Here is a 22,993-nt window from a genome sequence, read left to right as displayed (position 1 = left end):
GGAGCACAGGAGGTGGCTGCTGTGAGCCAGGCCCAGTCCCTGCTGCAGCCCCACCGGTAAAGCTGGTGTGTCAGTGTGGGGAGTGGAGCTTCAGGTGCCACTGGCGGAATATGATCAGTGATGCAACTGCAGCCATCTGAAAGGTGAAATCCTGGACAGCTCTGAGGCCAGTGTTGCCCTTGGGAAGTTTTGCTTTGCTGTAGCAACACGTCAGCAGCTTGTACTTGCCTTTGGTGTCTCACCCAGGACTCGTGTGTGCGCCAGTCCCTGCGCTGCCGCGGGCTCACCAAGCTCATCACGCTCCAGCTGCATTTCCTCAACACGGGGCAGAGCACGATGCTCATCAACCTCAGCACGCACAGCCTGATGGATTCCATCCTGGCCTTGCCCAGGTTCTACCAGGTGAGCTGGGCTGCCTCAGTTGCTGGCTGGGCTGCAAGGTACCCAGCTCCAGGCGCACGCTGCTGGGCTGTGCCGTGTGGCCACCGGGGACCAGCCACCCATGGCACCAAGGGGACTGCACCTTGCAGCCCCTCTGCTGGCCCACAGCTCATGCTGCAGCCCTGAATCCTGAGCTACATTGGCACCCATCACTTTGGAAATCAGAAAGAAAATGACCCACCCCAAAGCCTTGCTTAGGGCTGAAGATAACCGGCAGCATGTTGTTACCTTTGTGTTGCTCTGCAGTACAGCTGAGCTCCAGAACAGCAGCAAGAGATGGGCCACACAGAGCATCCTCCAGCACCCCCAGTACAGGAACTACCCCAAGTTGTGGGTGAGAAGCATCTGGTGCTGCTCTAACCCCAGGGCTGTTCTCTCTCCAGGCAGCGATCGTGGCTGAGGCCTACGAGTTCGTCCCAGACTGGGCTGAAGTTCTGCACCAACAAGTGATCACCAAGGGCGACTTCACTTACTTGGAAGAGTTTAAACAACAGAGACCACTGAGGCCAAGCATGTTTGAGGAGATTGCAAAGAAGTAAGTGGTTCTGTGGCCAAACTGGAACCTTCTTTTCCTTTCCACGGGCTGCTCAGAGGAGCTGCTGCGTGTTTGACAGCGCCACGTGTTACCTGTTGAAACCTTTCAGGTGAGAGTGGAGTACAGAGGGACCTGAGATCGGGGTCTGGTTTCTAGAGCACGTTGTGGCCACAGTGCTGGAGCTGCCAGTTGTGTTGAGCAGGATAAATAGGTGCCTGAGGGATGGTCTGGTTTGATGTGGATCAGAGCACAGTAAGGAACCAAGAGAACCAAATGCAGCTGCTGGGCACAACCTCCTTTAAAATGTTCCTTCTGAGCAAGGGAGTCTTACCATCTCAGTCACATGTACAATTGCTTTCAGAGTTAAACAGCACCCACCTACTGATGCTGCTCTGAAGAACCTGAAGAAGCTGCTGGCTTACTGTGATGACACCTACACCTACTACAGGCTGGCTTACGACAACAAGTTCTACGACGTGGTGAACACGCTGCTGAAGGACCCTCAGACCAGCTGCTACCTTCAGGATGTGCTGTCCAGCTAGAGCCCTGCTCAGGGAGCCTGCTGCTGCTGCCCTGGCCTCCTGCACCCTGGGGCTGGGGCCCTCAGGCACTTCCCTCCCTAACCTGCTGCCGGGGCCAGCTGTCGACATTGAAAATGCTGAGACTGTGTTAACCTCAGCTTGTGGTTTGTACAATAAATCTTACCCTTTACAAAGTTCCTGCCTAACCAGCACAGAGCCTGGCACAGCTGATGCTGAACCAGAGCTGCAGCAGCCCTGGGCCTCAGGGGCTTGGGGAGTGGTGGGTCCTAGGGCTGGGACAGAGGGAGCCAACAGCCAGCCCTGGGGCCAGGCACAACTCCTGAGCTCCTGGGCAGAGACACACCAGGCTCAGCCCTGCTTTCCTGTCTCATCAGCCTGGGTTCTAGTGCAGTGATCAAGCCTTGCACCCCTCTGCCCAGCACAAACTTGGTGTGAGATACCCCAAGAATTGGTTGCAAGGCAGCTGTAGTGAAGTCCTCAATAGTGATTTTATTAAATTAGTTGCTTTATAAAACATTGCAGATGTCATAATTGTTAACATAACAATTTGCCCAACTGTAGTAACTGTGGCAGTTTGCTAAGCAAGTTTGGGGTGTTTTTTTTTAAATGAAAGGAAATGGCCAAGTTGTGACAGACCCACCCTCCCTCCCCCAGCCTGGGAGACCAGAGCCAGACCTGCTCCTTGACACGGAAACCAGGCAAGTAACTGGTAAGGAAGAGCCAACCCCTACAGCTGCGTTAGTAGAAATCCAGGTGAACTCCAGGTGAATGAGACTAAACTTTCCCCTCCAGACCCAAGTTGTTTTTCCCACACCAGCCCCTCCTCCCTTCCCCCTCTGCTGCACAGCTCAAGCTCTAACACACGCCAAGCACCCGCGGCTCTAAGCACACCCCACGGCCTTGCTGCCAACTGCTGCTGGGCACCAGAAGGTCCCTCCAGCAGGTACAGCTGAGGCCATGTCACTGAACTGTGCTGGGAATAATACTCTGCTGTTGTGGAAGTGCCTTTCCCATGGAGGGGCTGCTGCTGTGAGGCCGAAGAACAGCAGCTGCTATCCCCACCCCTCTGGCTTTTCCCTGCAATGCAGGGGGCTGCCTGGGCTGGGCCCTGCCCCCAGCACACAGACACTGCAATTGTGATTGTAGCATTTGGCAGAATTTAAAGGAAGAAAAGTTGTGCTACATGTTTAAGGGATTATGGGCAACAGAAAGATGACAGAAGGGGAGATAAATGTCACATGAAGTCTTCAAAGTCTTGTACGTACTCTCCGTCGTATCCTCCGTAGTCAGCCAGGTCATCTTTCATCGTGGCCTTTAAACCACCTCCAGGCACAACACCTTTTTTCTTCTTTTTGGCTTTATTCTGCTTAAATAGAAAGAGCATGTTTGCTTTGAAACCCACAGTAATTTGCTGTTACTCTCATCAGAGACCTGCCCCAGTGAGCGCCACCAACAGCTGCCCTCACACGTCACCCCTCTGCACAGTCCCAGCACAGCCACGGCCTCACCCCACAGCCCCCACAGGCTCCTCTCCAAAGTGCAGTTCCTGTTAAACCAGTAGTTTCCCCCTTGCCAGGCTCCAGCGTCAATGCACCAGCACTGGACACAGAGTGTCTCTGGGCTGAAGGTGCTTCTCGTGCCTGAAGTGTCAGAGCTGAGCACAGAACCTGCCACGGGCCCTTCCACATTCACACACCACTCCTCACCGTGAGCACACTGCCCTCTGTTTCCTACCACTCCTCCCATTTCATTTCAAACATACCAATGAGTTGCACTGGATTCGTATTTGCTGCTTGATTTTGTTGCTAATGATGCAGTGAATGCCCTTGGCATCCTGACAAACAGCTGCGTGCCACCAACCACCACCTTCTGCACACCATCACCATCAGTTAAGCTGTTGCATCATCTTTCAGAACTGACCCTCTGCTTTGCATGACAGCATGAAAAAAATCTCTGCTATCTGCTGTTCAGGATGCCAGACCCTGGCAGGGCTGTGTCCCTGGCACTACACTGAAGGAGGCTGGTTCCTTTCACCACCATGCCAGGTCCAGGCAGCATAAACCTGAGCACACAGGTAAGAGTCACATCAGGACATCGAGGCTCTGCCTGTGATCCCTCCACTCAGGTGACTCCCATGGGGAAGGAGAGCTGATGCCAAACCAGTCCCAAAGGGTTTTGTTTCATCTCCTGCTGCTGCCTGTCCCAAACTCAGCCCCCTCCCGTCACTGGGCAGTGATGCTGCTGCCAGAACACGCACAGGCCTTACCTTTTCTTGTTTTTGTTTTTCACTGCATAGTACTGTCAGAGTATTCGTGATCTTTTTCAAATCATCAACTTCCACTACATCAGGGGGGAAAAAAACAGACAAATCCCTCATCAGTACTGTTGTTGGAAGGCAGTGAAACAACTCTATCATCAACATCCTCTCAAAGCTAGAAACAAGCATGTGGACTAAGTAAACCAGTAAAATACAGGTGCAGTAAACTCTATCAGTTCTGGATTAACAATGAAGGGAGCAGTGAATTCATAGTAAGTGATGAGCAGTAAATGGTCTAAGAGATTGCAAGCCCTTCACTTCAGGAGCTCTGGATCCACCTGGAATAGGATCCTGGTTCAGTCAGCCCACGGTGGGATGAGCACAGGCAGCGGCCTCACAGCTGCAGCCCCTGCACAGGGCACTGCTGGCTGCTCTTCCCTCTGTACGTGTGGATTCCACAACAGTTCATTTTGCAGTCCCACAGTTACATGAACTCCATTCTGTTATAGTTTCCTTCCAAATGAGCTACTCAAGTTATCTGGCTCAGAGGATTTTAACTGTTATTGCAGAAGCTGCTCCCAGACAGACACACAAGATGTGCATCAGCACAAAGATTCAGCCTTTTACTCTGACACGCAGAAAGAGCAACTGCTGTGAGAGCACACCAGCTGCAGCAAAGCTGGTGGGAGTGCAGTCAGGTACTAGTGAGTGAAAGGCATTAGTCCTGTTTAGTACCAACCACACAGCTCAGCCTTGATTTAACCTTTACTAACAGCGTGTTTCCAGCTCCAGCCCAGAAGGCCTTTTGCTGCACTTACATGAAATACATACGTCTCGCACTAAGGCTTCCAAGAAGCTGCCATAGTGTAAGGACTTCTCATACTGTGTAATTTTCTCTTTTAGTAGTTTGCCAAATTCCGTGAAGTCATCTTTTGAAGAGGGATTCATGGCATCTATTCCACAAGTGTTATTTACACCTGCAGGGAAAGGCAGAGGCGTTACAGACGGTAGCTGTGGTCCCCGAGAGGTGACACCAGAGGACACAGGTGACCATCTCCCACTGAGGCAGAGGTTTGCTCACCCCCTGACTCCTGCCATACACCAGCCAACAGCCTCTGTGGAGAGTTTGCTGCAAAGCTGAGAAATGTGACCCAACTGTTCCCGGTCCCTGGAGCACTGGGTGCTACAGGAAGCCCCTTGACCCAGCAGTTCCTGTCTCGAGCTCCTAAGTGCAAAGCCGAGTTGGTTCTCTGTGCCTGTAGCCAGTGCCCCCAGCCCTGAGGCACTGTGTGCTCTCAGAAGACAGGCAGAGCAGAACTTCCCCTGAGTAATAAGCTGTGTCACTCACTGTAATGAAGGAGATGCTTTCATGTGTGAAGAATGCTGCTATGAATCAGTATCTCTGCTGGTTCTGTCCAAGCACAAAACCAGATGAGCTGCTCTAAGTCTCCTTCATCTCACCATGAAACGAGCTCACTCCACAAACCTGCAGCTTTCTCAGCACTGACCTTACTGCACAGAGTGCCTGAGGCAAAGCAGGCCAGAGCTATGCCACCCTCATCCAAAGCCCCAGTAACTCTTGTGTCATAAAGCACATCCCAGCATTAAGAGACAGCACTTCTTCTATTTTCCCTTCTACACACTCATCTTTTGACCAGAAGCACCAGTAAGTTGGAAAATTTAGGCATCTTTTTCCTGTAACGCCCCATCGCCACGTGCTAAGGAAAAGCCCCTTCTGCTCTCAGGCTGCTTTGTGGTTCCTGCAGTCAGTCCCTGGCACCAGGACTGGCTGCTGGTACAGTGCATTCCAGCCTCTTTATGCCCAGTCTCTCAGCCCACACGTGCTCCCCAGCTTGTGTTGCTGCAGCAACACTGGCACAGCTCAGCACTTACCAAATGTTTCTTTTGCTAACTCAAGGTCTGACTCCTCTTGCAACTTCTTTAGCCGGAGTTTGTCTGCTAACTGTTCTTCTGGGGTGAGTTCTTTGTGTTCCTCTGGTGCCTCTAACTGCATTGAAAAACACACACAGGGAGAGCATGAGATTCCTTGCCCCTGAGCAGAGGGAGGACAGGAAGCTGAGGTGTTGCCAGTGCCACTCCATCAGCTCTCACCCCAGAACAAGTCCAACCCTGGAACCCACCCCAGCAGAGGGTCATGATGGCACATGCTCAACGAATCGTCCATTTTACAAGAAGTGGGGAGAAACACCTTTGTTCTAAGTTTTACAGCTGCATGTTTTACCATGTGGTGCACACAGAGGGAAAAGAGAGAAGCACTGTTTCAATAAATGGTTAAATGAACATTCCCCAGATGTTACTAAGAACAAGACTTAAGTTTATCAGACCAGGCCAGACCTTTACAGGTCTTCTTCAACCTCAGAAAGAAAACCCATCATCAAACTTGCCATCTAAATGTTGAGACCAGAGGAAATCAGGAGTTACCCTTTTTTTAAGCTCCTCTTGCTTTTTCTTCTGTAGCTTTTCTTTTTCTTTTATTTTTTCTGCTATTTTCTTCTTTTCTGAGACTTTTGGTTCTGTAAAACATTGAACAACACAGCTCTCCAGAGGGCTGCTGATCTTTCATTCAGCAACTATAGAAAGACTAATCAAAGCCCCAGAGCTCAGATGCTGGAAGCTGAACGTGCAGAGTTGAGACACATTTTGTCAAGGCCAAACCCACCCCTTCAGTGGTTCTGACTCTTCAGATCCACTCGAGACAAACCAGCCTCTGTCCTCACGCTTCACACAGAGCCACGTAATGCCTCTGAAGCCTTACCTTGTTTTATCTCTGTCTCCTTTACTTCCTCCTCTTCCTCCTCATCATCCCAGTTATCCTACAAAATAAGTTTTAATTAAGATCCTTTCACAGACTCTGTTTGTTTAGGTAACAGCATGAAGAACAGCAACTCCCACAGAACCTCTGGCAGCACTCACAGATCCTTTGCCCATGCAGGAGTGAGGAAGTGGGGAGGAAGTCGCAGAGCTGCACAAGGGCACGGCTCTCAAGGTGTTTCAGGGGCAGTTCTTAGCACAAAAAAGGCAGCTTTTGCTCAAAGCAGCAGAAAGCTCGTGGCAAGAGAGGTACAAAAGCAAGATCACAAACAGCCCAATCAACACCCAGAGGAAAACAGGAGTTTAGTAGCATTTCTTGTGTTACACATTCCAAGATCCTGGAATGTCCCTGGATGCACATGTAGTCCAAGCACGATGGACACAGACTGCTCAGCTGAAAGCATTCGACACCAGAGCTCAAAGCCACCACCAACCAAAGACCCCTTCCTCCCCCACTCCCTGAAACAGCAGGAAGCAGGCAGAGGAGAATGCAGGAAGCCCAGCTGTAGGCAGGGCTACAACTTCTAACAGCCAGCAGACCATGTTTTTAACTAGTCTTTGACCAACGATGGCTGCTTTTGTTACGAGCAGAACAACTATCGAAAGGCTCTTCCCACAAAGAAATCACTTCACTATTCCCAGCAGCCACGAGACTCTCGAGCAGCTGTGGTGTTTGTGGGACCTCTCTGCCTCCCCTTTTCACCTTCAGCACACTCAGGATTCTTGGCAGCCCTCAGCTGCCACCCTGCACCCCTCACACCTCACCCTGCACCTCTCAGCATGTGCCCTCAGCCAGCGCTCAGCACCCTTCCTCCTTCACCAGCCCCCAGCCCCTGCTCCTCACGGCCAGTGTACCCAGGCAGATGCTCCACAGCTCCAAACACCACACATGGTTCAACGGATACCGAGGCAGCATCATTCCCACAGAACTGACCCCTGGTGGCACCTGCAGGCCTCAGCAGCAGTCACTCTGCAGCTTCTGGCTGAGGGTTATGGGAATACATCTCCCTGTGCTAACACCACAGCCAGTTCTGGTGGATGGATCCTGCCTGGACACCAGTGCTCTCCACTCACCCTGCAGTTACGTGCTGGGCACCACATACAGTACACAACACACCACGAGTTAAAGCCAAGAAATCTGACAGGAATCTAATCTGAGTCACCTGTTTCAACTCAACTTGCAAGCTTAAGAGATTGTACCTGACAAGCCTTAAGTTTACACAAAACCCACCCAAACTGTCAGTACATCATTGCAAGTAAGCTCAAACACCTCACCTCCTGCCCCCTGTGCCTCCCACCCCACAACAGTAACACACTGGGCCCAGCAGGCTATTTGTTAATTTCTAAGGGTTGGTTAAAAAGATAGACACTGGCAGAAGAACTCAGTATTCCACTGCAACGTGCTGATCCAAGCAAGGAAGACACTGAGTACATCCACCAGCTCACTCAAGTTAATTGGCACTTGTAAGGGACGCAGCTTCCCTTCCACATTCCAAGAAGCTGACTTGAATTTGGAGCAGTATTATTTTAGCTCATATCTAATTAAGAGTTTGCTACACCCACTTCTTAAATAGCTCTTTTCATTACTGCTGCATATAGCTTGCTGCCTCATCCCTTGCCCTGTCCTTCACAGAGTTTAAGATGAAGCACTTGACAGTGCAGCCCCGAGCTGTGCTCGTGGCAGGGCCGCTCGCTGCAGCCATCCAGGCTGAGGGACACGGGGCTCCCAGCCACGCTCACTCTGAGGTTTGGGTTCCTAAACAGCAAGAGAACACGATTCATACACTGAGCAGGCTTTGGGTTTTTTCTGCTGGGGGTGGGGGGAGCATCCAAACATGCACCTGTTTATATTCTGTGCTTTATAAACTCCAGTGCACTCTCCTGGAAGAAGAGAAAGTTTAGTGCTGTATCTTTGAAGTGATCCCGAGTAATTCAAAGAGGAGAGCTTTGTTTCAAAATCCTTCCACTAAAACAGCTTAAAGCTTTGAAGTATTTTAACAATACTCATTTACACACACTTATCTACAATAAGGCTGTTGAAAACATCTTCCATTTCATGTAAATAAACCCCTGATGAGAGCAGCTCCCTCATGATTTCACATGCTCCTTCACATGTTCCTCAAACACAGGGTGACACACCACTCCTGCCAAAACCCGGGAGGCAGGAGTGGGAAGGGACAGGTACTGTAGCACTGGGCCCCCCAGCACATCCCCAAAGGCTGATAACGAGCACAGCTCGTGGTTGGGGCTTTGCTGAGCACACAATTGCCCAAGAGTAAACAGATGAAAATTCCTTGGCAGGAGGCCCATCTTCTGGGAAACTTGTGTTCGGGTAACACCGGGCAGGAGTTTGGTTACTGCTGAAATGGTAATTTTAAACCTGGGGAAGGGAAAGTTTCCCCACTTCACCGTTAACTTCATCACTAAAAACATCTTCCCAAATAAACTCGTGCATCTGAATACAGAAAACACGTCCCAGACTGTTTCATGTCAGCCTTAACACAAAGAAATCATCAGAAACCACTGTGTGTTTCTGGCTTAGACCTGGTCATTTTCCTTCTGCAGGTTCTCCTCAAGGTGGGCCCCTGAAACAATGAATCTAGAGCTGAAGCACCCACCTCCCAGCTCTGCTCTGTCACCTTCAGGGAGAGCACGCCCAAGAAAAAGAATCCCTTTATCTGCTAGACCAGTCCTACTCTCTAGGTGCAGCTCCAGTACTAAAGCCATAACCCCTCAGAAAGTCCAGCAGACACATTCTTACTGCATGTGGGAAAACTTTGTTCCTCTATTAACCCAGCCCCTGACAGCAGGAGAGTGTGAACAAACCACACTTCAGAGGCCAGCTCTCTTGGGCACCTTCTATTGTAGCAGAGGGAGTGGAGCATCTCCCTTGTGGTGAAAGGCTGAGGGAGCTGGGGCTCTGTAGCTTGGAGGAGATCTCATGAATGGTTACAAATCCATAAAGGGTGTGAGGAGGCTGGAGCCAGGCTGTGCTCAGTGATGGCCAATGACAGGACAAGGGGCAACAGGTACAAGCTGGAACAGAAGAGGTTCCAAAGAAACACAAGGAAGAATTCCTTCCCTGTTGAGGTGAGGGAGCACTGGCAGGGGCTGCCCAGATGGGCTGTGGAGGCTCCTCCTCTGGAGACATTCCAACCCAGCAGTGTGCCCTGCTCTAGGTGGTGCTGCTCTGGCAGGGGGGTTGCACTGGATGAGCTTTCCAGGTCCCTTCCAGCCCTTGGGATTCTGTGATTAGCATGTGTATCCACACACAGATGTCAATTATAGATCTATGCACATAGTTACATGCTGACCACACTCTTTACAAACGGCTGTAGCTCCTGTTTTAAGGACACCTTTACTTATCCTGCCTGCTGTAACGTGACACCTCTGATAAGTGCAGGGTGTGGGGGTTATTAAATTGAAGGAGGAACATGGACAGCTTGTGACTCTCAAAAAAACCAACCCTTAAAATTTGAAGGAATATGAACTACTTTTTTCATGGTAGTTACAAGAAGAATCCCACCCTAAGCACCAAGGACAACTGTGCTCGTGTTTTTCAGGGATTCTGGCAACACAGGCAGCAGAGTCCATAACAAACCCAGCAGGCAGCACTGCTCCCCTTCAGAGCTTCACACCCATGGCCATGCTCCAGCAAGCAGCTCATCTCCTTCAGACTGTCTAGTAAAACAACTCAGTAGCTGGATTTTAAACAAAAAGGTCTGTTTTGGTTGGCCTATTTCCACTCCTCACATTCATCAAGCACATTCCCTGTCATCACTTTGCCCACTGTCCGTAGGAATGTGGAGCACACGGAGGTTTCTGTGGCACCCACCACTCAGTCCCCTGGGAGTCTGGAACCAAGTGGGAAACAACAAGCTTTCAGGGCAGGTCTGCTTTCCCCAGCATCAGAGAACATCCAGGCAGTTAAACACCTATTCCATGCAGACACCACTCTTTGAAACATGGTAAAACTCCATTTTAAACAACACCTTAAGTAAATGTACTTTAAACGATCTGAGCACTACCAAATCTGCCCCAGCACAGTGCAGGCTGCTGTACTCTCCAGTTGTGGTGATGGGGACTGGGAGGTGTGGGGAAGTTGGAAAAGGGAGTGAAAAAGACAGGCTGCTATGAGATACAAGTGTCTGGGCAGGAGCAGAAGCACGAGTGCAGCACCGCTCTTACTAAAGCCAATCCAAATGTCTCAGCCAGCACATCATACTCAAAACTGTCAATCTGAAAGGCTACAGAAAGCAATGGGAAGCCAGTCAGTCACAGGAAAGCACCCAGACGCCTGGCAGGCAGCTGAGAATCTGATCCCCAAAGGACAGGAGATGCCTTTCAGGCTTGAAAAGCCTCTGTCTGCCTGTCTTTTTCTCCCATGGAAGACCCAAGGCATCGGGAACGAGGCTGGGGGCAGAAAGGCCTTCCCTGCGCGGGGATTAAGTGGCTCTGGGCTGAGCCAGACTCGTTTTCCACTTGGCATTTTGACTTGTCATCTGCAACCTCCCGCTGCCCTTTCAGAGCGCCGACACCCGAGAGCCGCTTCCACACAGGCCGAGCCGCCGCCTCCCCAAGGGCCCGGGGAGGCCACAGACACGTTCCCTGTCCACAGGAGTCTCCTCAACGCGTGAATCCACTCGTCCCGACGAGATGGGTGGGTTTCCCCGCCTCCCCCCGCCGCCCCTGTCCCTGCCCCGGGCCGGGCCGCCGCGGCCCCCGCACACACACGCGGCACCATATGGCAGCGGCCCACGGCGGGCCCTCGCCGCTCCCCGCCGACCCCACACAGTCTCAGCCAGCCGTCAGACCCAGCCCCTCGTCCAACCGCGCACCGCCCGACCCCGGCCGGGGCCCATCCGGCCGCACCTTCACGTCGTCCTCCTCATCCTCGCCGGCCCAGCGATCTCCGGCCACTCCCGGCACCAGCCTCTTGGCCGCCGGTTCCACCACCTCGAAACTGTCAGCGTCTGTGGAAGGGGAAGAGGGGGGTGAAGAGCGTGTGGGGGAGCTGGGGGGAGGGGGAAAAGCACCCGCGGGCCGCGGCGGCCGCTCCTCACCCCACGAATCCGCCGCCTCTGCCGCCATCTTCCCCGCCGACACCCGGCCCTGAGCCAGCGCCGGCCTTCCGCCGCCGTCCCGGCGTGCCCCGCGCGGCGCTGCCTGAGGGCGGCTTCCCGCCCACCGCGGCCGCCATGGCGCTGAGGGGAGGGGCGCGAGCGCGGCTCCCTCACGCTGCCCGTCATCGCGGCGGCTCCTCCAGCCGCAGCCCCGCGGCTATCGGGGAGTGGCAGCTGCGGGGGAAGCGGTATCGGGAGCTGTAGTTTGTGTTTCGAGCGCTTCCCACCAGTAGGGTTGGGTTTGAGAGTGGTGGCAGAGATAGAGGTTGGATGGTTTGCTGTGGGGGAATGAAGCAGGGGAGTGGTGAAATGCAGCTGGAAACAGTGTTCTGGTATTAAAAAGAGAGGGAGTGACCAGTGTTGTTGTTGTACTTGACGTGACTGTAACCATTGCTGTGGTCATCAAGGGATGCTACTTCAAATCCTACCTCAAAATCCTACCTCAAAATCATACCTCAAAATCCTACCTCAAATCCTACCTCAAAATCCTACCTCAAATCCTACCTCAAATCCTACCTCAAATCATACCTCAAAATCATACCTCAAATCATACCTCAAATCCTACCTCAAAATCCTACCTCAAATCATACCTCAAAATCCTACCTCAAATCATACCTCAAATCCTACCTCAAAATCCTACCTCAAATCATACCTCAAATCCTACCTCAAATCCTACCTCAAATCATACCTCAAAATCATACCTCAAAATCATACCTCAAATCATACCTCAAAATTATACCTCAAATCATACCTCAAATCCTACCTCAAATCCTACCTCAAAATCCTACCTCAAAATCCTACCTCAAATCCTACCTCAAAATCCTACATCAAATCCTACCTCAAATCCCTACCTCAAATCCCTACCTCAAATCCTACCTCAAAATCCTACCTCAAAATCATACCTCAAATCATACCTCAAAATCATACCTCAAATCATACCTCAAATCCTACCTCAAAATCATACCTCAAATCCTACCTCAAATCCTACCTCAAATCATACCTCAAAATCATACCTCAAAATCATACCTCAAAATTATACCTCAAATCCTACCTCAAAATCATACCTCAAATCATACCTCAAATCCTACCTCAAAATCATACCTCAAATCATACCTCAAAATCATACCTCAAAATTATACCTCAAATCATACCTCAAATCATACCTCAAATCCTACCTCAAAATCATACCTCAAAATCATACCTCAAAATCATACCTCAAATCCTACCTCAAATCCTACCTCAAAATCATACCTCAAAATTATACCTCAAATCATACCTCAAATCATACCTCAAATCCTACCTCAAAATCCTACCTCAAATCCTACCTCAAAATCATACCTCAAATCATACCTCAAATCATACCTCAAATCCTACCTCAAAATCCTACCTCAAATCATACCTCAAAATCATACCTCAAATCATACCTCAAATCATACCTCAAATCATACCTCAAATCATACCTCAAATCCTACCTCAAAATCATACCTCAAATCATACCTCAAATCCTACCTCAAAATCCTACCTCAAATCATACCTCAAATCATACCTCAAATCCTACCTCAAATCCTACCTCAAATCATACCTCAAAATTATACCTCAAATCCTACCTCAAATCATACCTCCAATCAGACTTGAGATCACAGGTGAGGCTGAAGCAGTGAGGGGTATTTCACACCCATTTCATACACAGCCACTCAGGACAAGGAAGCCAGTTAGACACACACCACTATTGTACAGACAGCCTGGGGAGTCACCCCCAAACCCAAAAACTATCCTTAAAGGTCATTTCCAACCTAAATAAATCTCTAGTTCCCCAATAAAGACAAAACCTGGGGCAGCCTGGGCTGATCCTTCACACCCTCCAGGCATGACAGAGCTTTAGCTGAAATTGACACCACAAAAAAACCAGCCTCAAACAGGGTGATCTGTGCCAGCTGACACCTCAGACTGTCCCCTGTTCTGTTCTTTGCACTGTGGCCCTGCACACAGCTTGGTCTGCAGCAGTAAAAGTCTCATCCAGAAGCTCAGTTTCTAGGTATCAGTTCCTGAGAATCACAGAACGGTGGGGGTTTGAAGGGACCTCTAAAGATCATCCAGTCCAACCCCCTGCCAAAGCAGGTCCCACCTAGATCAGGTCACACAGGAACGTGTCCATACAGCTATGTAAGAAATGGACAGAACATAGAAATAGAGACACACATACACACAGAAAAGGGGGAAACAGATTTGTTTAAAAAAGAAAATCCTATTTAAGTATGAGGGAATTCATCTAGGAGCTACCCTCACATCTGGTCTGAATGTAATTCCTTGTCTTTGCTGCCATGTCTCCTCCTTTTTCCTTAGGGAAGAAGAAGTGAGAGACACACACTGCTGAAGATGCTTTACCCATTAGAAATATTAATGCACAGTTCAAACAGAGCAAAAGGCAAAGGCCAGGAAAACACCCCCATGCTGACCACTACCCTTCCTTCAGCTGCCTCGGATTCTTCCTTTCTTAAGACTGCAGCACTACTGAGGAGCTTTTCAGTCAGCCCAGAAGGGTGTATTTCCACAGCACGCTTAAGGTAAGGTGAGCATTTGGATCACAACAGTTCAGTTTTATTCCCATTGTGTAGATGAGGACATGGAGACACAAAGGAAGAAAACCCTGCTCAGCCCAGCTCCGAGTCAGAGAGCTACAGCCTTCTGGGAAACCAAACAGTTATCACATTGGAGAAGTCCAAAGGTTTCTGCTTAGGAGGAGAAACTAACAAATCAGAGGAGAAGCTAATGAAAGAGAAGGAGCCTCGTGGTCTTTTACAAATGAAAGCCACTGGAATATGTCTCACACATTGAAAACCAGACTCAGAGCAAGACCACCTGAAATGAATCTGCTGTAACAATTGTTCTACATAAACCACAGCTGATTTTCACACACACACACAAACTGCTGCTTCTGCTGCTCTTTCAAAGGCTGAGAACTGACAGGAGAAGCATCTGAAGAGTGATACCAGCTAAAGTCAGGAAAACAGCAGCCAGAGCATAAATGTTTAATAGCAATCTTTATGGCTGTGTGTACTGGAAGTGACTGCAGAAGGAACACGGGATTTTGAGTTCTCTTCCAGTTGCATTGTACAAGATCCAGCCCAGCAGTTCAATGACATTTTTGCAAGTATCAAAAAACAATAAAGCAGAACAGTTTTGCATTACATGGTCAAGACAACCAAAACAACATCTGTGCAAGCTAAGCCTCAGCAGCCCACCCATGGCCTGCTCCCAACCACAGACCCACGCTGACCGTGCTTGGGGGTACAATTATCTGCTGTGATTTTCTACCAAACAATGGCTGCAGGCAAAGGATGCACCTGAGCCATTCCCCAGCTTGTGCAGGATGGGGCTGAAGTATCAGATGCAGATCTGATGTGAGGTGGGTTGAGTGCCAGCCCATCCTTGCTGGCAGCAGGGCACACAGTGCCACAGCCTGCAGGGTACACAGTAACACAGCAGCAGGGCACACAGGGTGACAGCCTGCAGGGCACACAGTGCCACAGCCTGCAGGGCACACAGACTCTTCCCTCCCAGAATGAGCTTAACCCAATTACTTTGCAGAGAAACATTCTTGCTGTGACCCTTCCCTTGGCTTCCACCTCCCGGCAGCTGAGCCCTCGAGCCCTCGTTGCCACAACCCCACTGTCTCCTCTTTCTTGTGTCATGGTTGGTTTTGGGCTGGATTGCTCCCAGCACACACTCACCCAGCAGCTGTGTGGGCACCAGGGCTGGCACGAGGCAGCAGGTAACAAACATGACCTGGAGGGGAAAAGGAGAAGCAGGACAGAAAACCTCCCTGTATCCCATCCCCCAGGCTGCTGGGGATGTTTCCTTTCTGGCCTTGGCTTCCTGAGCAAGTGAAGTTCTCATGCAGGCAGCGTTAACAGCCCGGCAAAGGTGAGCCCAGGAGCCATGCCAGGAGAGGAAGGCACAGGGAAGTGTCCTGGTTCCCCACACCCAGGGGAGCTCAGTGCTACTCCAGTCCTGCCCTGGCAGCAGGAGGAAGCACCGAGGCTCACGCCATCCCTGTGACAGAGGCAGCCTGGCCTCTTCCCATATAAAGTTACAAGTCCTGTCATCTGCTTCCACACACAAGTCGATTCAGCTTTAGTTAAACACTACAGGGTACTCTCTGCAATGTGATGCTGTGAGGAAGGTGGCACCAGGAGGAAGAGGGAAGGAATATGGGTTATCATTACTCGGTTGAGTGATGGTACTTTGTTTGTGGACAGCTCTCCAACAGGCCAACTCTGCTGTTAAGGGAGTTTCAGACCATGGGCCCACACGACAGGCTGATTAGATTTCCACCATCTCCACCTTCCTCATCCTCTCATTCCTGGTCCTTCCCCATCAGGGCTCGCTGCATTCCCAGCTGTGCCCATCCCACCGCTGCTGCTCCCACAGCACGGGGTGCTCCCACCCCTCCCCATCTCCGATCAGCACTGCCCTACTCTGCCTCTCCACAGCCCTGGGCTTCACACCACTCGTGCTTTGGGAGGTTTTTATCAGGTCTCGGAACGTTCAGGCTTTCTGATACACTTCAAAAGTAACGGCAAAATGTTCTCCTGCAGCGATGGAAGAGGAAATGAACCAAAGGCTGAGAGGAAGCCAACGCCACGGTGAACACTGCTCCAGCCACAGAGCCACTCGAGGGAAACAACAGACTGAACGTGTAATGCCAGAAGCATGGAAGACATAGTCTTGCTGTCAGAGCCAAGACTGCTCAAACCTACACCAGAATACAGATGGACATGTCAAATTGACAGAGTCACGGCGATCGAGCAAAAGACCACAAATGAAATCACGGAGAGCTTTGGAAACAGGATGTTGTGTTTTCTGAAAGTACACAAAGTCGGAGTAAATGATACAGCTACAAGGTCAACTGCTGCAGGTGCACAGTTCTACATTCAAGGCTCGAGCGATGCACGGAGCTGAGGCTCCCCCAGTTACCAGTGTCACAGTTCCATCCGGACTCCTGTCAGAGAGGGGGTTCGGCTCACCCTCGAGACTAACACGATGCCAACGCCACCTGATGGGTCAGAGCTTACGCCTCCTGCAAACACCGTTTGTGCCAGAAGCGTCTGACGGCTTTAGGAACTCACATTTGGAAGACTCATTCTGCAAAGGGAGCTCAGAGTGATAAATACCAGACTTGCAGCACATGAAAATATGAATATTTAATATGTTTACTAAGCAGTCTCTGTTATTTTCGTTGTGCATCTACGCAGAACTAAACCCCTCCATTTACATTCCGATTTCCCTCACTGATCTGATCATCACAACACAGATACAGCTGTAAAGTGCAATGTATGCTTTGGTTTCCTTAACTAAAGAAAGCACTTGGAGAATGGTTTTAGCCACAGACAGGACCCGGGTGTGTCGGGACACGGCTGGAACAGATGCTCGTCCCTTTCTACAGCCGGAGCAAAGCGACAAACCGCTTCCCAGGCACCGTCCCGTTGGGGCAGACTAAGGGGTGGATGTTAAAGCACTTCTGTGGTGTCAATGACTCGGAGGAATTTGGAAGAATTCCACATTAAACATGGATTCACCGTCAAAAGTCACTCGAAAGCTCAGACTTCGATTTACGTTTTAACCGACAACTGAAGAAGAGCTGGCAAACCATGTGGCAATTCAAACACAAGCTGGCCATTTCCAAAATCCATCAACATTTCCAGAGCCATCTCATCGACATCAGTCCAGGGAGGAAGGGGGGCGGGTGCAGGGCTCACACGGCTGCGCAGAAGCATATATAAAGGTAATGTTCTGTACATTTTATTTCAATAAAGACATAAGACAAACAGCGTAAAGATGCCCAGATGCCCTAAAGATAAATACATTTAAAAGATTCTCATTAAAATGAATCTGTAGTATTTCTTTCCTGCAAGCAAAATACCTTTCTTTAAATACAAAAACAATCCGTACTGTGAATTGCAAACGCTTCCACTTGTTTTGTTGGGGTTTTGTTTTGCAGAAAACCTGCCATGATGCCGCGTTGGTGTGTCTGATGAGTAAGGATTCTCCACGAAACAGGCTTTGCTCTACATGCTAATTTTCTTAAACAGTTCAGTGACACAATGTGCTAGCTACATACACAACAGATAATATAGTAAGAAAACACTCAACCTGATGAAAAGTTAAAATCTTCATTAATACACTGGAAAAAAGTTGACATAACTCATGCCTCTTAAAATCAAAAATACAAAAATTAAATGTTTTCCTAAAAAGATTTTCCTTATTTTAAGGACTCCTTTGAAAATGAAGCTGCATGTAATTTGTACAATAAAATTGTACAAGTAAACAGGTAATATACATAAAAAATTAACTGACATACTTCTCAATTATCAGTTGTCCACCTTTAATTTCCAATACTGTACTTTCTTAACAAGCATACAAAATATCAAACTTCTCTTTAGAAAAAGTGCCGTTCTGTGACATCTTTTACACAAAACCAGTCTGAGCCCGTGGCCGTGTTAATGCAGTCGAGAGGCAAAGCGTCCTAACTTCTACAAATTATAACCTTCCATAAAAACCCTCCTCAAAAGGAGATTACACCCCGTTATAAAAATATCAGCCTCCTGCCGTGCCTGCATTAGAGACCCGAGGCCATTTCCGCGCCGCGCCGAGAGCCGCCGGGCTGGGAGCGTACAGTACCGGCACCACCTGCCACACCGATTGCCACGCCGAGTGCCACAGAGCGGGGGGCCCCCCGGCCCGTGCCCATCGCCCTACAATACTGAGCCGCCGCGCAGGGTACTTCAACCTCGGAGCAAACGGGAGGCAGCGGCAATGGAATTGCATCAAACCTACGAGCGACCCAAGCGGTTGTCCCTGGGGGGCTCTGCGCCGCGCAGCACGGGCTGAGGCACTCCGTGTCCGCCGGGGCGCTTGTGCCGCTGCGAGCTGCCGTCTGTCCAGAGCACGTGCCGTCACAATGGTCTCAAAGATTCTGAACGTTAGTCACTCTCAGGTTCTTCTCATCTAGCCAGTCTCTTTGATTTTTGAAAAGGTTTCAACTACAGTAGAATATTACAGAAAGAAAAATATAAATGCAGGGTCGGTTGTCTTTTGTTTTCTTTCTAAATGAAACTTACATGGGCTAAAACTAGAGAGTATTTTTAAACAAATACACAGGCTGCAGGCAGAGGAAGCAGGAAAACGGCCATCGACGGTTTCATAAAAAACTAACAAAATTGGCTATTTCCAGAAAAGCTATGAAGCGCCTCAACTAAAAGGAATGCATAATGAGATCCTAATCTAACACAGGTCAAAATGTAAAAAGGTTATAAACCTTAACAGGAAAAAAATAAAACGACTTTTACTGGCCATTCCTGTTGAAATGAGAATCTGAAAAGTAACAGAAAAGTGGCTACAAACCCACTTAGAGCACCGAACAGAGAGAAGAGTCCGTTTTCAATCTCTGTTGTATCATAAAATCCTGTGTTTCTACAGGTCAAACTGCTGGTGGCAGAAACAGAATTCTTTATAAACTGCAGATGTCCTGTACATTAAAAAAATTTCCTTGGAGTTGCACTAGTTCTAAAGACTCTTCTGTTCTAGCCTACCTACTGCGTGGTACTGCATCGCACTGAGTGTGTCCAATCTCCGATATACAAAGTCTCTTTCCGTAACCCTTGATTATTGTTGGGCACCAAAGATAAGAAAAGCAAGACGGGGTACAAAAATGCAAAATTTCAACAGTAATGGCAATGTTTTGTTTTAGTCCAAAAGGGTCCTGCATTTTCTCCCCCTTCAGCAATTAGACAAAAGGCTTTAATCGGGGGGTAGCAAGTCATGCAAGCGAAATCTGTCTCTGATGTGAGGCCGGACATCTTCGTTCTGTGGGGGGGAAGAGAAGAAAAGGTGCAGGTTTTAGGAGAACAGACACATGTCTCAGTCAGACTTCAACAGGACCCATCTCCTAACGCTGGTACTCCAACATAACGAAATACAGGCCACGAACATGCGTGGCCACAAGAGACTCAGGAGGTGACTGCGCAACGATCCACGAGCAACTTGTTTGCATTTGAGGGAGGAGACACACATCACAGCCAACCAGAGGCACCATTCCACCTAAATGCCCCCAGAGTCTCCATTTCCTTACAATGGGTGTCACAAGCCCCCGGTCCTCAATTCAAAGCACAGCTGGAAATAACAACTGTCGGTCGTCTGCTGTGTAATCAGTCCCTGGAATCACCACCCAGAGAATCCTTCTCAGAGACAGACACACAGATGGGACTTTTAGCAGCCTAAATCTCAGGGACTCAAAACCCCCCAGTCTTAAAGTGAGTGAAAATCCCTTCCAACCCCTACCACTCTGTATGATTCTCTGAAAACTCTTGAAGGAGCCAACTGACATCTCTGCGGGGCGGGTGGGGAAGAGCCACGTAAGGAGAGCACTTACCAGCTCTACAAGTTTCTCCAGAAATGGAATCAATTTTAGCAGTTCGTTGTCGTTTTTATCCATGAACCAGCTTTCTATAGGAATTCCATTGGAAAGCTACAGGAAACAGCAACAAATCTACATCACATGACTTGAACTTCGTCTGCCTAAAACTATGATCCATCAAACAGCATTTTGGGCGAAAAAGTTTCCAAGCTGGAGTTCATTAATATGCATTTCTCCTCTAAAGTCTGCACTAAAATTCACTTCCAAAGTATCTCCTCCCTTTGCATACACCACTACAAATGTTGCCACATCAAAGCTGAACTAGAAGCAGCTCTGAAAGCTCTGCTCAAGCGAGAGCGCCGGGCTGTAGAGCAAATGCTGTGCTGGAACATGCGTGGGATCTGCCTGGGGGCTGGCAAATGGGGCGAAGGCAAACAGGTCTTTGGCTTTTTGCTTCTGTAATGTAGGTGAGACTTTGGAGCTCACACTCTGCCCTTCTTTATCTGTCGAGCAGGACCGGCTGGAATGGTCACACACCAGACTGTGGGGAACGTCTAGATTAGAAAGCTTTGTGGCATTTCAGCACAAGTCACTTTCATGGTGATGTGTCATCTCAAGCAGGGGTTTGTTCTTAATCGTTTCACTAGCATTAAAAACCAAAACCTCTGATGCAGCCCAAGCACCAGACCTTGCAGACCGGTGGTTTCTTTAAAGAGCACAAGTGACTGGTTCTACAGCCTGCCACTGAGCTTGCACGTGCCCAGCTCTTCACACAAGCCAGCAGCCCCAGTGATTCGTCACAGTTGGGTTTGTGGACTGAAATACAAGCTTAAGCGCAGCGCTTGAACAGGAAGCTACAGCCCGAGCTGCGTTTGGCCCCGTACCTGGTAAGCAAAGGCTTGCGGTGAATTGTCAATGATGATGGTTTTGGAAAGATCTCTACCAAGAATGTTTAAATCCTTGATGTAGTTTCCTTGTACACAAACACAATGCTCACGGAAGAGTCGATGCCTGTGACCAGAACAAACACTAGTTAATGACACCAGTGACGGCACCTGCTTGGCACGGGGGAGAAGTGAACTCTGCCACTTTACCCCAGTGCTTTCCTAGTAAAGAACTGATCCCTTTTCTTCCATTCCCCTTTGAGCTTTCTGCCAATAACATCCCCAGTTAAGGTAATTCTGTACTAACCCAGGCAGTTGGTTGTATTTAACCCAAATAGCTCAACTCACATTAACAAACATCAGTCAAGAGGGGCCTTGCTTGCTGACCATTTTTGCTGGTGGATTGACAAAAGGACCCAAGACACCGAGATGGTTTTGCAAGGCCCCACGATCAGAGACTACTTGTGCACGGGAGCCAGTTTATTTGGTGTGTTGCTCTGGTTTTGTTGTGGCTGTTCCAGCACGCTGCCTCCTGCACCGCTGCATGCCAGGACACAGCATCTGAGGAAACGCTTCCTTCTTCGCGGTACCTCTGCTCGCAATTAACCTATTTCAGTTATTAGAGCTTGAAAAAAGCCTCGAGGCCAAAACATTCCATCAACTTCTTCCTTTGCAATTAGTCTGCTCCCTTTTAATTTATTACAGAAGAAATGGATGGAGAGACTACAAGGAGTCAGATTAAAAACCCAGCAGGAGTACAACTCACGTTTCATGGGACATCATTTTCAAACAGACTGTAAACCAGACAGGTTGGGAATCTCACACAGTCGTGTTACAAGGCAGCTCCTTTAGGGCTGCTTATGCTTTTCATTGAAGTGTTTAGAAGCTGTTCATAGTGTGCTCAATTTCATAATGGGGTTGAGTTCCCAATGTTGCCAGGGAGGAAAACAAGCTGCTGCCTCGGCAGCGAATGAATTTATCTATAGAGCCTGAGTCACACGTGTGGAGGGCCTGACAGGCACACCTTTAGGCTCATGTCAAAGCTCATTATGCCTCCACGTCAGTGGCACATGAATCACAGCTAAATCCATCCTGGGCATCAATCTTTCTGCAAATCCCTGGAATATTGTCTGTTTCATTGTCTTTTCCTGTTCCTAATGCGGTTAAAGCACAGTCCTGATTCAGATGTATTTGGCTCTACGAGAAAGGTTTTGAACGCTGGGGCCACACACTTGCGCTGGGTCTCTGTGAGGATCTTGTCCACCCATCCCGTTTGGCTGTGCCCCTCAGCCAGGCTCAGATATCCCACAGACTCACAGTTCAGTTTTGTTTGCCCATTCAAAACGCAGCCAGCTACAGGTAACAAGGATTCTGAGGTACCTGCCACAGGCTGCCAGAAGACTGCTTCTGGATGGAAACTAGGGAACAGTCTAATCTTTATGTTCTTAAGGAAAATGAGATATGATCTCCCTTAAAACTACCAAGTGAAAACAATGGCTGCAACTCCCATCTCGGTCCCAATGGTTAATTTGGTTATGGATGAACAGAAAATGGAGTTTTCACTGAAGAATACTTGAGAGCAATCTAATACTCTGATCATTTTCTTTATTCCTCACATGTATTCCAAAGCAGCTACACCACCTTTTGATCCCCATGAGGTCATTGTCTGTGTGCAAGCCCAACGTGCCAAAGAGGATGAGTTTATCTTACTACCAGGGCCAGAACTCAACCACTTCATTGCCTTTTTGTTCACACTCTTAGATCAGACAAAACCCACGCTGCAGTAACCAACATCATCACTCTCTGCACCACATTTGCAAGGAAGCAGTTGGCTCACACCAGCTGCATTCACAATGTTCTATCTTTACCTGACCAGTTGCTTTTTAGGGTCTAATATGTTCAATAACTTGTCTGCATACACCTTCTTAGAAGCAGTAAACAGAATGATCTGTGGATTAAAGGG

The 22,993-nt window shown here is 49.1% G+C and overlaps 3 protein-coding genes across 5 annotated transcripts in view; 1 reads left to right on the top strand and 2 right to left on the bottom strand.

Annotated features, from left to right (window-relative positions):
• SPG11 (SPG11 vesicle trafficking associated, spatacsin) overlaps positions 1 to 2,032 on the top strand; it is a 31,128-nt gene extending 29,096 nt beyond the window's left edge. Inside the window, exons 38-40 of the mRNA XM_061999138.1 lie at positions 247 to 402; positions 825 to 976; positions 1,338 to 2,032. Of these exons, the coding sequence (XP_061855122.1) occupies positions 247 to 402; positions 825 to 976; positions 1,338 to 1,518 (489 nt within the window). The 3' untranslated portion in view covers positions 1,519 to 2,032. The remainder of the gene's footprint in view (positions 1 to 246; positions 403 to 824; positions 977 to 1,337) is intronic.
• EIF3J (eukaryotic translation initiation factor 3 subunit J) lies at positions 1,988 to 11,748 on the bottom strand. 2 transcript variants are annotated; one of them, XM_061999139.1, is made up of 8 exons: positions 11,671 to 11,748; positions 11,480 to 11,580; positions 6,552 to 6,609; positions 6,218 to 6,309; positions 5,669 to 5,783; positions 4,594 to 4,752; positions 3,785 to 3,858; positions 1,988 to 2,884 (listed from the first exon to the last, which is right to left on the bottom strand). In XM_061999139.1, the coding sequence occupies exons 1-8, from the start codon at positions 11,696 to 11,698 to the stop codon at positions 2,753 to 2,755; spliced, it is 759 nt and encodes a 252-aa protein (XP_061855123.1). In that variant the 5' UTR covers positions 11,699 to 11,748; the 3' UTR covers positions 1,988 to 2,752. The 2 variants fall into 2 exon arrangements, with proteins under 2 accessions (XP_061855123.1, XP_061855124.1); XM_061999140.1 differs by having other exon boundaries at positions 1,988 to 2,881.
• A 5,762-nt stretch (positions 11,749 to 17,510) lies between these two features.
• The window catches only part of CTDSPL2 (CTD small phosphatase like 2), a 36,312-nt gene continuing 30,829 nt past the window's right edge, over positions 17,511 to 22,993 (bottom strand). For both annotated transcript variants that reach the window (XM_062000078.1, XM_062000079.1), the window contains exons 10-13: positions 22,899 to 22,978; positions 21,031 to 21,157; positions 20,162 to 20,257; positions 17,511 to 19,596 (exon numbers count right to left, since the gene is read on the bottom strand). In XM_062000078.1, the coding sequence (XP_061856062.1) occupies positions 19,531 to 19,596; positions 20,162 to 20,257; positions 21,031 to 21,157; positions 22,899 to 22,978 (369 nt within the window). In that variant the 3' untranslated portion in view covers positions 17,511 to 19,530. The remainder of the gene's footprint in view (positions 19,597 to 20,161; positions 20,258 to 21,030; positions 21,158 to 22,898; positions 22,979 to 22,993) is intronic.

The sequence above is a fragment of the Colius striatus genome, chromosome 7, assembly GCF_028858725.1.
Source record: "Colius striatus isolate bColStr4 chromosome 7, bColStr4.1.hap1, whole genome shotgun sequence".
NCBI lineage: Eukaryota > Metazoa > Chordata > Aves > Coliiformes > Coliidae > Colius > Colius striatus.
This window is presented reverse-complemented; position numbering and strand designations above follow the sequence as displayed.